At 38.2% G+C, this 14,437-nt stretch overlaps 1 protein-coding gene across 1 annotated transcript in view; it reads left to right on the top strand.

Moving 5' to 3' along the window:
* The first annotated feature begins 274 nt into the window (after nt 1–274).
* PTH2R (parathyroid hormone 2 receptor) overlaps nt 275–14,437 on the top strand; it is a 544,685-nt gene continuing 530,522 nt past the window's right edge. Inside the window, exon 1 of the mRNA XM_063429445.1 lies at nt 275–313. Within this exon, the coding sequence (XP_063285515.1) occupies nt 275–313 (39 nt within the window). The remainder of the gene's footprint in view (nt 314–14,437) is intronic.

Genomic DNA, 14,437 nt, shown 5'->3' with positions numbered 1-14,437 from the left:
AGCAGAGAGGAGGGGGAGTTCTTACATTGTTGCATCCTGCCCAGATAAAGTTGAGAGGACAACCTCATCCAAGAATGTTATTGAATGCTTTGGATTAGCCTTGGTCTACACAGAGAGTTTTGAATGGACTTGGACATGGGAAGCTGATTCACATTGTTAAAATCTGTTGTGTTTTTTTTTTTTTTTTATACTTTGATATAATCCAAAGGAACAGACACTAATATATAAATTGCAAATGCTGGTGGCAATGTTTTATTTCAATTATTTTTTGGGAATGCTGGTGGCGTTATGTGGACACTTAGTCAAGTCTCAGGTAAGAATTGATGATTTTGGAAATGTAATGCGTTACAGTCTATAGCGTGCATTCTAGGGGGAATTCACAAGATGCTGCTGTCATATGGCAAACGCAGATACTTTTATTTGAACTTGTACATATTGTTGTTTTAGTTGTTCTATAACATTTTTTTATTTTTCGAAAGAAAAAAAGAAGATAAATAATAGTCTAGAAGATATAAGATGCTAGAAGTAACAAATGCCACATGAATATTGACACAATGACATTAAAATAACTAAAGTAAAAGTTGTTAAATCAGTGCTATTTAGAATGAAACTTAAACATATGCTAAATATTAAACTATATGCTTAACTATAAAACTATATATACACATATATGCTTGACTAATAACTATTTCTCTCACACACACACACATTCACTAGATAGAGACGTGTTGCTAAAATATTTCGTTAATATTTTTAATAATGCTTGGAAATCAACCCCTTATGCCACTGTTAATAGTTTTCTCATCTTAAGTTTTTATTACACCTGCTAATACTGCCTATGGTCATTGCCCACTAAATGAAGAAATATATTGACTTGCCAATCTAAGTAAATAGAGGCATGCAAAGTATTGCTGTGTGTATCCACTAGGGGGAGACAAACCACAAGCATTTTAACAGTTACCTTAACATTTGCATTTATTTTACAGGTTTCATATTTTCACCATGAAGATTTTTAGCAATTGCTCTTTTATAGGGATTGCCCAACTTTAGTTTAAGAACTGCCATGTGTTAGTGGATACCAATATTCTATCTAGTTTTTAGCTTACATTTTTCAGCTTTATTGATTAGCTCAATATTTTGTAGGTGCATGATTTAGGTCCTTGCATATATCGATCTGTAATTATATACTGTTAACATGTCAGATAATGGTAACATTTAAATGTGTCATGCATATGATTTTATTACAAGAGTCGTTTACGCTTTGGCGTTTACACTTTGGAGGTGCCCCATCTAGAAATTAAGTTCTTGTCCATTAGTTGAGATGTTCAATTGTAGTGGATTGAGATATTTTAAACATTAATTCTTTCTTCAATTTCTAAATAAAGCATTGACTTTGAAAATAAAAGTATGTAGGTGTGCATAGTGGGATGTATAGTTAGTTGTCAGTGGGGAGCTGTAGTGAGTCAGCAAATCAATGGAAGATCAATAGCATCATAATACCAACTATTGCTTTTTAAATTTCATGTCAATGTACATGAATAAATGTCATTGGTGTATGGATATTGATATTAGCTAATGACAATACCTGTGGTATTTTGCACTCTATATTTACAACCACAATTAAACTTTGCAGATTTATTTTAATTTGACGTATGTCTTTATTTGAAAATGTAACTACTCTATATTTGTCTAAATACATATTTTATGAAAAATATAAATGAGATATTTAAATTTACTTATGCTGAATATATTTTTACTCATCAATACTGTGCTATGATTGGCTGTGAGTTTTCTTCTAATAATTTATATGACCCTCCCCAATTCGTACTTGGTATAATTAAGTCAATCTGTCTCCTCTCATCCAAGTTGATTAATATATTGATTAAGTTCCTTACTGTGACCTTTTATCTTCAACACAAAAGCACTGATGATTCGATGCAGAATCATCATTGTTAAATGATTTATGCTTTGCTTCACTATTCATGGTGAGTTTAATTTCTGTAGGAATATAAATAACCGCATAAAAGCTAAATTTTTTGAGTACGTGGATTTGATTTTTGTGCTTGCAGCGATAATGTTTTCAATCTTGCGCAGGTTTAGAAAACTAATAACTCTAACAAAAGATCACAATTACTGTGGCAATGAATGTAGTTCTTCACCTGTGGTTTGTTGTATCATAGGCACAGGTGTCAGTGTATTGGCTTCACAACTTTCTCACAGACATCTGGTTTGAATTATACTGTGAATATGAATCATTTCCAGAATCCCCCATGATGCAGACCAGAAGGAGTCTTTGGTTTTTTTTCCCCTACAGCTTTCCTTAATAAAAAATAAAATAATAAAATAATTATATAAATATATATATATATATACATAAACGCACATACACACATACCGTCATACGCACATACACACTCTTGTAGATTGGTTTTGATGTCTACTGATCATTTAACAGTGAGTCCAGGAGGTTAATTGATTGCACTGTAAATAGTCAGTGCCCTGTGACAGTTCAGTAGTTTTGACATGTAGGTCCTTCAATTGCATTATCTTTCTTGCTGCTACACCAAGAAGAGCTCTTACAGTTGGGTACTTCACTGCATGCTGCACTTAACGAGTAAAATTCTTGCAACATGCATAAGCATTAGAAATAATCCATGAAAAACATCCTTGATATCAAATATAGGAATCTCTGTTTTAAATATAAGCTACTCAAATACATTAAAGCACATCAAGGGACTTGTGAAAATTTTTTACTCTAATTTGACTTAAATGTTGTCCTCAGCTTTACAGACTGATTTTTCATTTTATTATTACTCACTACAAGGGTTTTTTCATAAGTGCTGCGCGTAGTGAAATACCCAACTGTAAGAGCTCACCTTGGTGTAGCAGCGAGAAAGATAAAGCAAGTGAACAACCCAGATGTCAAAACAACTGAACTGCCACAGGGCGCTGACTTGTTACAGTGCAATCAATTTACCTCCTGGGCTCCCTGTAAATGATCAGTAGGTATCAAAACCAACCTACAAGCATTTCTAACAAAACCCACTTATCGTAGAACCCTTTTAGGATTGTTAGCATACATTCACTTCCCTAACTTAGCTAACTTCTCTCAGTATGAACTTGCATTAACATAAAATTAATAATATAGCAGAAGATGTTTTAGGAATAATGGCTTGATAAGAGGAACCTCATATTATACACAATGCTGTTGACTGGTTGAAATTAAAGTTACGACATTGAGAGGAAATTGTCTTAAATGGGGACATTAGATAGGCTCTAAATGGGATAATAATATATATCTAAATTGGATTCTAAAAGAATCATTCACAAACAGAGAGAAGGGATGATGGGTGATATCCACTCAATTTAAGATAGATCCGTGAAATAGTAGAATATTTTGGTTTGTAAGAAAAGTTACCTGGACAACAGTGGAATCGTTACTTAACTTAAATATCACAAGGCTATTGGAAAATGAAAATGCAAGCATCTCCAAACACTATATGGATGAAATATATAATAAACAAAATGGACAAAGTTTTGCTTGTTCTGTTATTTGGAGTTCTGTCTGTGACACCAAAAAAAGAGATGATTTATAGGAAAAAAGATAATCGATAGTTAGGAGACATCCAGTAAATGTTGACTCTTGTCACAGATCAAGAGAGAAGTTTAAGGCATACTATAGTGCAGGAATACAAAGCTGTATTCCTGGCACTATCGCTCCCCCTGCTTCTCCCTTGAGATCCCCAGCTGGTAAATAATGGGTTAAAAACCCTTTATTTAATTACCTTATCCCAGCGCTGATGAATGCTCCAACCCCTCTCTCGTCTGGTGACGAGTGGGCGCTAATGCGCATGCGCGGCAGATGCCGTATGCGCATTAGACCTCCCCATAGGAAAGCATTGAATCAGTGCTTTGCTATGGAGAAAAATCTGATGTTTGGTGTCCTCATGCAGAGCGTGAGGACATCCAGCGTCAGATACTGGGCTAAAAGTCAGTTTTGATACAGGAAGCCCACTAGTGGATGTCTGGTAGACATCCACTAGAGTCTGACTTTGTGCTGCAATGTGAACATTGCAGTTTCTCTGTAACATTGCACTAAGTGCAAAAGGGACACTGCACCCAGACCAATTCAATGAGCTGAAGGGGTATGGGTGCCTACAGTGTCCCTTTAACAACAGAGGCTACAAATTAGGAATAGTAAAAAAAAAAATATGTTATTTATTTATTATATATTGAGTACAAATCTAATATATAAATGTATATATATTTCTCTTCATCCCTTTCCCTCCATTAAATACTTCTTCTAACTTGATCTGTGAACCAAATGTCAAATATGTATTTAGTTTACAGTTCCCTGTTTGCCCATTTTCATACCTTTTGGTTTATCCGAATAGTTTTGCCAAAACTAGTGGATTAGTGAAATTCAAACAAAACGCCACTTGGATTAATCCCATATTATCTGACACTTTTTAGTGGTGGTGGTGGTGGGGGGTGAATCAAATCAAATTTTTTTGCAGTGCATAAGTCTAGTATCAATGTGACTGGCATGCTGTATAAAGGATGATTCAAAGTGTGGTACGTGGATTTAACTACCAAAATTAAGTGACACTGCCAGCAGTCTTTAACACAAAGTTAGATGAACATGTTGATGAGTAGTGGGCCAAATACCATCTAGATTGGAAATGGTTAGATGTTTCAATATCAAGAACCATCAGCTGGTCATTTTAAAGGAAATAACAGTTGAACTCTTGTCAAGTAAAGCACACAGCAAAAGCACAAGCATGTTGGGAAGGAATATGGCTATGTCAGCTAATTGTAGCTATGGAACCGGACATGTTAAACCCTAGACAAATTCTTGAGGACAGTCAAGGTTGTATGAAGTGGCAGAGATAGCACAGGATAATTCCTAGAATGATGATGTACATCAGTGAGAATAAAAAACGTATTAAAATTCACTGAGCAGCTGTACACTGAATTAAAATATGCACCATTACCTGAATTTTCAGCATGTTGGAGTTAAGCAGAGAGGGCATTGGACATTCAAATAATTTTGCATGGTTTGATTCAATATATATTTATTATTATTATTATTATTTTTTTTTTTCAATACTGGCAACCAGAGGCGTAACAGGAAACCACGGGGTCCCGGGGCAAAAATTGCCCTGGACCCCCTTACTTTTCGTGGACCCTCAATGTGTCTCATTCATACAAACACACACTAACATACATGCAGATACACACACTATAACAGATACTTACGCAGACACACATGCTGATACACAGATATAATACACACACGCAAATGCAGACACACAAACTAACACACACATACAGACACATATATACACAGACACACATGCAGATACACTAACATGCAGAATTACACACTTTGTATCTATTGGTGTGTCATTCTGTGTATCTCAAATGTGTAATTCTGCGTGCCAGAGTATCTGTATTTGTGTCAGTGTTTGTATCTATAGGCGTGTCATTCTGTGTATCTCAAACACTGACACAAATACAGATACACAAACACCTAAGGTCAAACATTCAAATACACTGAATGACAATCATACAGATACAAACAGTGAAACACATACAGATACACAGGGCACGCACTGAAATTCAGATATGCAGATACACATGCAGACACATATAAAACAGAGACATACACACATACAGAGACACACAAAAACAGACACACACATACATATCTTTAAATAGCAAATTGCAAACCACCAGTGTAAAAGTGATTAATGCAAAACCAAATATTTTTAAACAACTTATCTTATAGGTACAATACTTGCAATACTTGGAATTTGTGAGTGTAATGGAATATTTTGTTTTATAATTGGTTCCAAACAATATTGCACTACGTTTTTTTGTCCTTTATTTTAGGCACATCAGCGAGATCCCAAAAAATCCTATCTTGTATATACACACATAAATATAGAGACATACAGAGATACACAGACACACACACAGACACACACACACACACACACACACACAGATGCATACAGAGACAGATACATACAGACACACACACATACAGAGACACACACAAACACACACACATACATGCATACATACATACATGCAGACACACACACACAGTGACACACATAAAAAAACACACACACACACATGCAAAATGGTTTAGTCACCCTCCTGTTTCCTACCTTTTAGGTGCAGGAGGCTGACTTACCTGGGGTCCAGTGGCTCAGGCTGATCGGAGTCAGAGTTCCCACTCTGACTCCCTCCTCTCCTTCCTTCTCCCGCGCAGGCTCGGTAATTGCTGGGAGGAGTGACCAGGGCAGTCACTTCCTCCCAGCTCAGTCTGACATCATCACAGGGGGCCCAGTCAGCTTTAACGCACCACAGAACTGACCCGGCCCCCTGGATATTCATTGCCATCGAGTCGCCCTAACAGCATAGGCCACCCGATGGGACCCTGAACTTGCGGCCCCAGCGGTTCTGCTGCGCAGCCGGGGCCACAACACATGGCAGCGTGCACCTAGTTGCAGGGTTCGGAGCTGCTAACCCCTGAGACCTTCCTGACAGCCGCTAGAGGCGCTTCTGCGACGCTGAATGCGAAAATCACATTCAGTGTGCAGAACGTCCATAGGAAAGCATTGAGAAATGCTTTCCTATGGGCGTTTTTAATGTGCACGCGGCTCTAGCCGTGAATGCGCATTCCGCTCTACTCAGAAGCTGACGTCGGCGTGGGAGGAGAGGTCACCAGCACCGAGGGAACCCGGCGCTGGATTAAAGTAAGTAGCTGAAGGTGTTTTAACCCCTTCAGCCCAGCGGGAGGGGGGCCCTGAGAGTAGGGGGGACCTAAGGGTTATCCAGTATCAGGAAAACGGGTTTGTTTTCCTGACACTATAGTGATCCTTTAATATAGTAATGTTTATTTGCACTGGAAGTTACTCATGAATTCATACATTTATTTTCATAAATTAAAAAAAGCATACATTATAGGGGGTATGACAGGTACCCTTTAAAGTGTATGTATTTTAAAAGTTTATCCAAAAATGCTTAATTATATGAAAAGTGTATCCAAAATTTTAAATCAAGGCCAATTTTGGAGACACCATGTACCTCAAAATGAGAAAAGCAACATACCATAATATTTTTTATTCTAAATTTTAATAATTCACACAGACATTATCACATGGTGAGCACTTAATTTAAATCTCACAAATAGACACAGATGAAACATGTTGGTACAGTTACTGACACCCATGGTATCAGACTGTCTTCGATAACTTAATGACAGTGAAGTCAGTGTTTCTAGAATCAAGTTGAGAAAATGCATCCAGAGAATTCCATTGACACAATAGCCATTCTACACATCCAAAATTAAATGGAATTTTGTCCTTCAAAAAATGCATTTGTAATTTGATACCTCCTGAAATCAAGGTATGCGTCCTTATTAAGAATTGCTGATCATTTATATTGTAATTTATTCAAGTAATTTTCTCATTTTCTTTTGTGCTTATTTTTTATTTTTTATTTTCTCCCTTGCCTCTTAATTAACAAAAACTATTTGAATAGTAGATGAACTAATTGTGCATCAAATGCATGCATTCAATATCATTGTTTTAATCTGTTAAGTAAATGGAAGCCTATTAGATTTTTACGTTAGGAAAGGTCTGCCAAGAGGCAATACCAAAGCTTTTACATGGACAAAAAAAAAGATTTGTAGTGCATTGTTTAGCATTTCTACTCTGTACCTCAAATGAATGAGGATTACATACCTCATTCATTTGAAAGATAAATAAAAGTATGCAAAGTATTTCAGACTATTGTTTTGTTTTATTTTATACTATGAATTTAAATGCACTAAAAGGAATTAATAGATAGCTATATGTTGCACATTCAGTACATCTATTTAAAAAAAAACAAAAAAAACACATCTATCTTCTATCTAATGCGTAAACAATAAAAACTTCTAATCCGAAGACTAACATCTGCAATACAATAAATTAATGAAGCTCAACCATGTAGGGTCCTATTCTTTTAAAAATCCCAAAACTGGGAAACCTGTGAAATACTGATATTCATACATTTTAAAAAGCATGTGTAGTGTAGTGTAGTGTTAAGCAAGAATACATACGTATATATTCTTAGATATATAAAGGCACTCTCCAAACAACTTAACCACTAAAGCACATTGTGGCGGTTTTGGTGCCAGGAATGCCCTGTGCCATCCAATAGCAGTAAAACTAGTTGTGTGTAGTTTTCTGAGGAGCTTTCATTAGATCCACTGAGCTAAGCCCTGACGGGTACGGTGGGCTTAGCAATAGCTGAGTAATTTCATTCTTTGAGCTAAGTGCTTAGCCACTGGGCTTAGCTCAGTGCAGAGAGCTTATGGCTGCACAGGAAAAGTTGACTGGTGCCCAACATAAGTTGTTCAACCAATTGCAAATGGTTTGACTATTGTCAGGATTCAGTGTATAACCCCTTGTTTTCTGAATATTTTAGTCTGCTGTAGTACCTCAATGTGCCACTACCTTTCTGTGGTGATGTTGCAGGCTGCTGTGCCCAGACTAAAGAGATCTGAGGTCTTCTATATCTGTCCCTACATTGCAATTACAGTTCTCCTTATTTGCCCAACTGTTTTTTTCTAAGCTAGTTTATTAGATTTGTTCTAGATTTTCTCCACATGTCTTGGTCTTGGAGTCCTTGTATCCTGCTCCTGAAGGGCCTGTTCCAGGATGTCACCCTGGGTCCCTCCCTGTGCCCATGTGTTTTGCGTAAGTGTTCTTGTAACCAATACACTAATTTTCCTTTACCTTTCTTATGTATTGTGGTATATTTGCATAATGGATTTCTTCTTTTGGTGCTTGCTGCTGTAGTCAACAGCCCTTCATAACCAAACACTGTCTGCTACTCACCCTGGGAGGGCACAAGAACACACGTGTCACCATAGTCACTACAGTACTCATTTGTGGTGATGTTGCTTGTAGTGTTCTTTTTATTCATATAAATAGAGTAATAATATTGGCAATCATGGATGCTGTTGTATCCTCTTTGAATGGAATGTATTGACCTTTTTAGGCAGTAATTCTAAAAATATTTTGTATTTTACTTAATAATAATATTTTGAATACAAATACAATAAAAAAACAAGTCCTGCGCTCAAACTCCCATCACTCCTGGGCGACTGCAACGACCATAGTACACATCAGCCCCAATACATACAGTAAAAAACAACGAAAAGTTACCTGCACTTTCTCCCAAATCCCTATGTATATTCAAACAAATTGAGGTTATTTAGTTACTGCAATGGCCATTGCCATAAATAAATAATACTTTGAAATGTGTTTTCAGGATTACTTTAGCTTATTGATCACTGTATGTTAATATATTATTATTATTTATTTACATTCAACTTCTATTTTGCACCAATACAATATCTCAGTACACTGAAATATATGCTCAGTTGAGTTATTGGACGGAAAAAGGGACAAGAAGAACATCAAATAAGGGATTGGGATCCCTACTAATACTCCCATCTGCCTACACATTGAGCCTTACACATAGGCTCCATCTTTGTGTGAGTGCTACACTATAAGATTACTGTATCTGTTTATATACCTATACCAGATTGTATTGCACTAGGCTTTGGCCATGTTCTTTATTTTTTTACTGTGTATATTAACACCATCTTACCTGAGAACCAACAACACTCCACCTACTTTTCCATGTATGTATAGTTTCTATTTTTTGTGTGAATAGAGAGGTGAGCACACAGGTGTATAGAGTGTGTTGGCGACTTTGGGTTACCCACTAGGACTTTGTATTTATCTTTTACATGGTTTGACTATTTACTCGGAGAGTTCCACGGTGCTTCTGGAAACATAACAACTAGAGAAAGCTGTAGTGGTTATTGTGCCTGGATTGTCCCTGTAATAATCTCCAAGTGCCCCTCCCAAGATTCAGTTCTGGATCCGCCCCTGGTTCACATTCATCTCAAAATATCTCTACATGGCAGCCACTGAAACTAATTTCAGCACACTTACCTTGTACTCAAAACAGGAGGTTCTTAATTTATTTCTGCGAAACAGTATAAATCTGGGCATTATATTCTTGAATTACTGAAGTACTGACACCTAAAGCAACATGAATAATATGGCCATTCACTGAGCAAAGCTCTATTTCTTTATACATTTCGATCTTTACAGGTATACCTTGAAGGAAAGACAAGATGGGGGGGATATGCTAGAAAAATGTAAATACATAAATGGAATGAACATAGTAGGTTTAAAAATAATACCAAGAAGTATTATTTACCTAGAGGGTAGTAGCTGCATGGAATAGCCTTCTAACTGAAGTGGTAGAGATTTAAGTTTAAACAATGAGGGAGTTTAAGCATACGTGAGATAGGCATAAGGCTATCCTAGATATAAGATGGACTAATGAATGTATTTAGAAAATTGGGCAGAATAGATGGGCAGAATGGTTCTTATCTGCCATCACATTCTATGTTTCAATAATATTGCATCCCAGCTAAGATATCACTAGTGGCATTTCCCAACCTGCTAAGCAGCTTAAGGGGGCAACATTCCTATGGAATGTCCAGTTTATGCCATAAAAATGCACACAGGCCATGCAAGCCTAGGCTGAAAGAAGCAATTTCTTTAGACATATAGAAGCATGAAATCAGATCAAGAAGAACTGATATTGTTTTTTCCAGTTTCAAAAAAATGCATCTCTAGTCTGCAAAGATCCGTTTGCTTGCTTCTCCCTGACGATTCCAAGAACACAGAGTTTTTATGGCAGATAAAAGTCAGTAAAAACACTTAGTATGTACTTCCTTTTCCTATGTAAAATCACATGCTTTATTCTTGATTTAAAAGCAAGTCCAGCATACGGGGACATTTAAATAGTAATTTTCACGTCTTGAAATGTGACAATCCCTCATAAACCATACTTATTTTATACCTGCCACACTTTGGGAAAATAGTTTGCCTGAACAAGGTCTCAATGTTACTCTGTGATATCATAGTCTCCAATTTTGTGCATTCTAGGCTGATTTTACATAGCTGGAAGAAGCATGGGTAAGGATAGATAAAGATTAAAATGAATAAACTGATTGGGGTGACCTTGTTATGAGCATTAGTTATACAACATGTATGCCCAACTGACATTTTGGAGAAATGTCTCACATCCCTGTTCCAACGGCACCTGGATGTCTTGGTCATTCTATATGGTTCTAATTCTGCGCTGTTTGGATAATTAATAAATCTAAACTCACAGATGCTTTAACTAAACTAAAAAATAACCTGGTTGTGGGGAGCGGGACTGGGCCGCCGAGCTTAGCGGTCGCAGGACTCATCAGCTTCTGCTAAATCTGACCTTTTATGCCTGTAAACCGTGCTTTTGGAGGGAGTGAATGGTCCACAACTGCGACCCTCGATGTCCACGGGCTACCGAAGCTGAGGAGAGGCTTGCTCCTGGAGTTTTAGTCCCTCAGCGGAGAGGTCCCTGCGGCAACAGGCGAGACCTTACCTGGCGGTGAGTGGAGACACAGAGCTGCGGAGCCAGAAGCGGGTTACAGACACCATCTGGTCCGACGCTCAAAGCAACAAGCACAAACCGACCCACCCCATGCAGTAGCTGCGGAATCCAGGACCACACCGGGTGCATGGCGCCGGAGACACGGCATGACGAAGAAACAGCACTTCGTATCACATGCTGATGATCAAAACGGCTCCCAGTCAGACACACTTGCCAGCTACAACACCCCTGCACAAAAGGGGCATTGGCTGACATGACCACGCCATAGAGGGATCATCCCCACACTGCGAGATGCAGACTTGGCGGAAGATTGGTGCACAAGCCCCACATACTCGCAAGCTGGGACTCTCTCCTGCAGATACCGATGATCTTGCTGCATGCTGTGATTGCAAGCGTCCGGGATAGCCTGTTCCTTATAATCCTGATAACCTAACATTGACAAACCATACGTTTAACGCAGATCCAATATTGTGGGGGGCATGCCGTCCTTGCTGTACTCATTAATATAGCATATGACTGCCTTCAACATGATATGTCTGCCTAGCATATACCGTATATACTCGAGTATAAGCCGAGTTTTTCAGCACATTTTTTTGTGCTGAAAAACCCCAACTCGGCTTATACTCGAGTCAATAGTCTGTATTATGGCAATTTGCATTGCCATAATACAGACTGGGGGCTGTGGGGGCTGGCAGAGAGCTTACTTACCTGTCCTGCAGCTCCTGTCAGCTCCCTCCTCCTCCGCGCCGTCAGTTCAGCACCTCTCGCGAGCCGCGGCTCTCGCGAGACTTAGAGTGTGAGCTGACAGAAGAGCTGAACTGACGGCGCGGAGGAGGAGGGAGCTGACAGGAGCTGCAGGAGAGGTAAATAAGCTCTCTGCCAGCCCCCACAGCCCCCCACTGAACTGCCAATGCTGGACCACCAGGGAAGGAGAGCCCCCCTCCCTGCCATGTATCAAGCAGGGAGGGGGGACGAAAAAAATATACATTAATACTAATAATTAAATTAAATAATAATAAAAAATAATAATAATGAAATTAAATAAAAAATAATAATAAATAATAATAAAAAAAAATAATAAAAAAAATTAAAAGAAATTGCCCACCACCCACCAAGGCTCTGCAACACACACACTGCACACATACACACACACACTGCACTCGTACACACACACTGCACTCGTACACACACACACTGCACTCATACACACACTGCATTCATACACACACACTGCATTTATACACACACTGCACTCATACACTCACACTGCATTCATTATACACACACTGTAAATAAATATTCAATTAATATATTTTTTTTAGGTTCTAATTTTATTTAGAAATTTATCAGTAGCTGCTGCATTTCCCACCCTAGTCTTATACTCGAGTCAATAAGTTTTCCCAGTTTTTTGGGGTAAAATTAGGGGCCTCGGCTTATATTCGGTCGGCTTATACTCGAGTATATACGGTAACTGTTTTTACCATGATATGTCTGCCTAGCATATAACTGTTTTTACCATGATATGTCTGCCTAGCATATAACTGTTATCACCATGATATGTCTGGCTGCCTAGCATAACTGTTTTAAGCGGGAAAGGTCTGCCTGGCATGTAACTGTTTTCAGCGTGACATGTTTGTCTAGCATGTGGTTGTTTCTGGTGGCAATATACGACCAACAAAATAATATGATCTCCACTCAAGTTAAATTGTTATGCTAAACGCATGGTCACCTCGACAAGGTATAGGATGCATGTCTGTAGACGCTTGCGCTACGACTAATTCTTGTATTACGTTTTAAACCAAACAATGTGGGCAGCTACTCATGACATACTGAGTTTATACTTAACCCCTTAAGGACACATGACATGTGTGACATGTCATGATTCCCTTTTATTCCAGAAGTTTGGTCCTTAAGGGGTTAAAGCCTGTAACCATGTATAATGCAAATTCAATCTATGTCAATGTTAATCATAATACCATATTACTATTGTGGCAGCATAACTAATGTACCTAACCTAGCACTGTTAAGCGTTGATTATTTCACCTTGTCCTAACGACTTCATTGCGTAGCCAAGCTTGTTATAAGTCCTGCTTTATATTATACCTAGCCTATGAAAATCTTACTAAACCTAACCCAAAGCGTTTGACAACTCATCTACTAACAATAAATTGAGCAGATTTAATAATGCTACTTCACTGTATCATCCTGTACCAAATATTGCCTGCTTATGCTGTTGTGGCATACCGGAGAAGCCTGTATTTTTCGTTTGCACTACAAAAATAAAGAATAAAAAATAAAATAAAATAAAAATAACTTGGTTGTGATCGATGACCTCAGGCTGTTTGATTATAGTTGGGGCTGCATGTGATGTATTGGGGTTTCTGGGTGTAATGTGTATTGTTTGTGTGTAATGTATTTGGCTGTTTGAGTGTATCCAATAATCATGTTCCTCCATCTGACCACCATTTGCTGACATTTGACATCAACACACACACAACCCAACTTACACCACCTACGCAACATCAATCTTACAAAAACCTCCAATGTCTTGACCTAGAGCAATTCTCCACTAACTTCCAAACTCTCCTTTTACCTATCTTAAACCTCACTTGCCCGAGCTCTACAACCTCCTTCTACAATTCCACCCTCTCCTCTCAACTAGACATCATGGCACCTCCTACATTTAAACGCAGCAAGTCCCCTACTACAGCCTTGGCACATCAAGCTGACTAGATTCCTCCAAAAATGCTCCAGAACTGCTGAACGCTGCTAGAGAGAGTCTCACTCCGCATCTGACTTTCTCCACTATAAATTTATGCTGCACTCTTACAGCTTGGCTCTTTCCTCTGCAAAAGTGAATTACTTCAATACCCTCATAACTAGAGATGTCCCGAACAGTTCACCGGGAACT

The sequence above is a fragment of the Pelobates fuscus genome, chromosome 8 (assembly GCF_036172605.1).
Source record: "Pelobates fuscus isolate aPelFus1 chromosome 8, aPelFus1.pri, whole genome shotgun sequence".
NCBI classification, from domain to species: domain Eukaryota; kingdom Metazoa; phylum Chordata; class Amphibia; order Anura; family Pelobatidae; genus Pelobates; species Pelobates fuscus.
The sequence above is the reverse complement of the archived record's forward strand: the minus strand, read 5'-3'. Positions and strand labels throughout refer to the sequence as shown.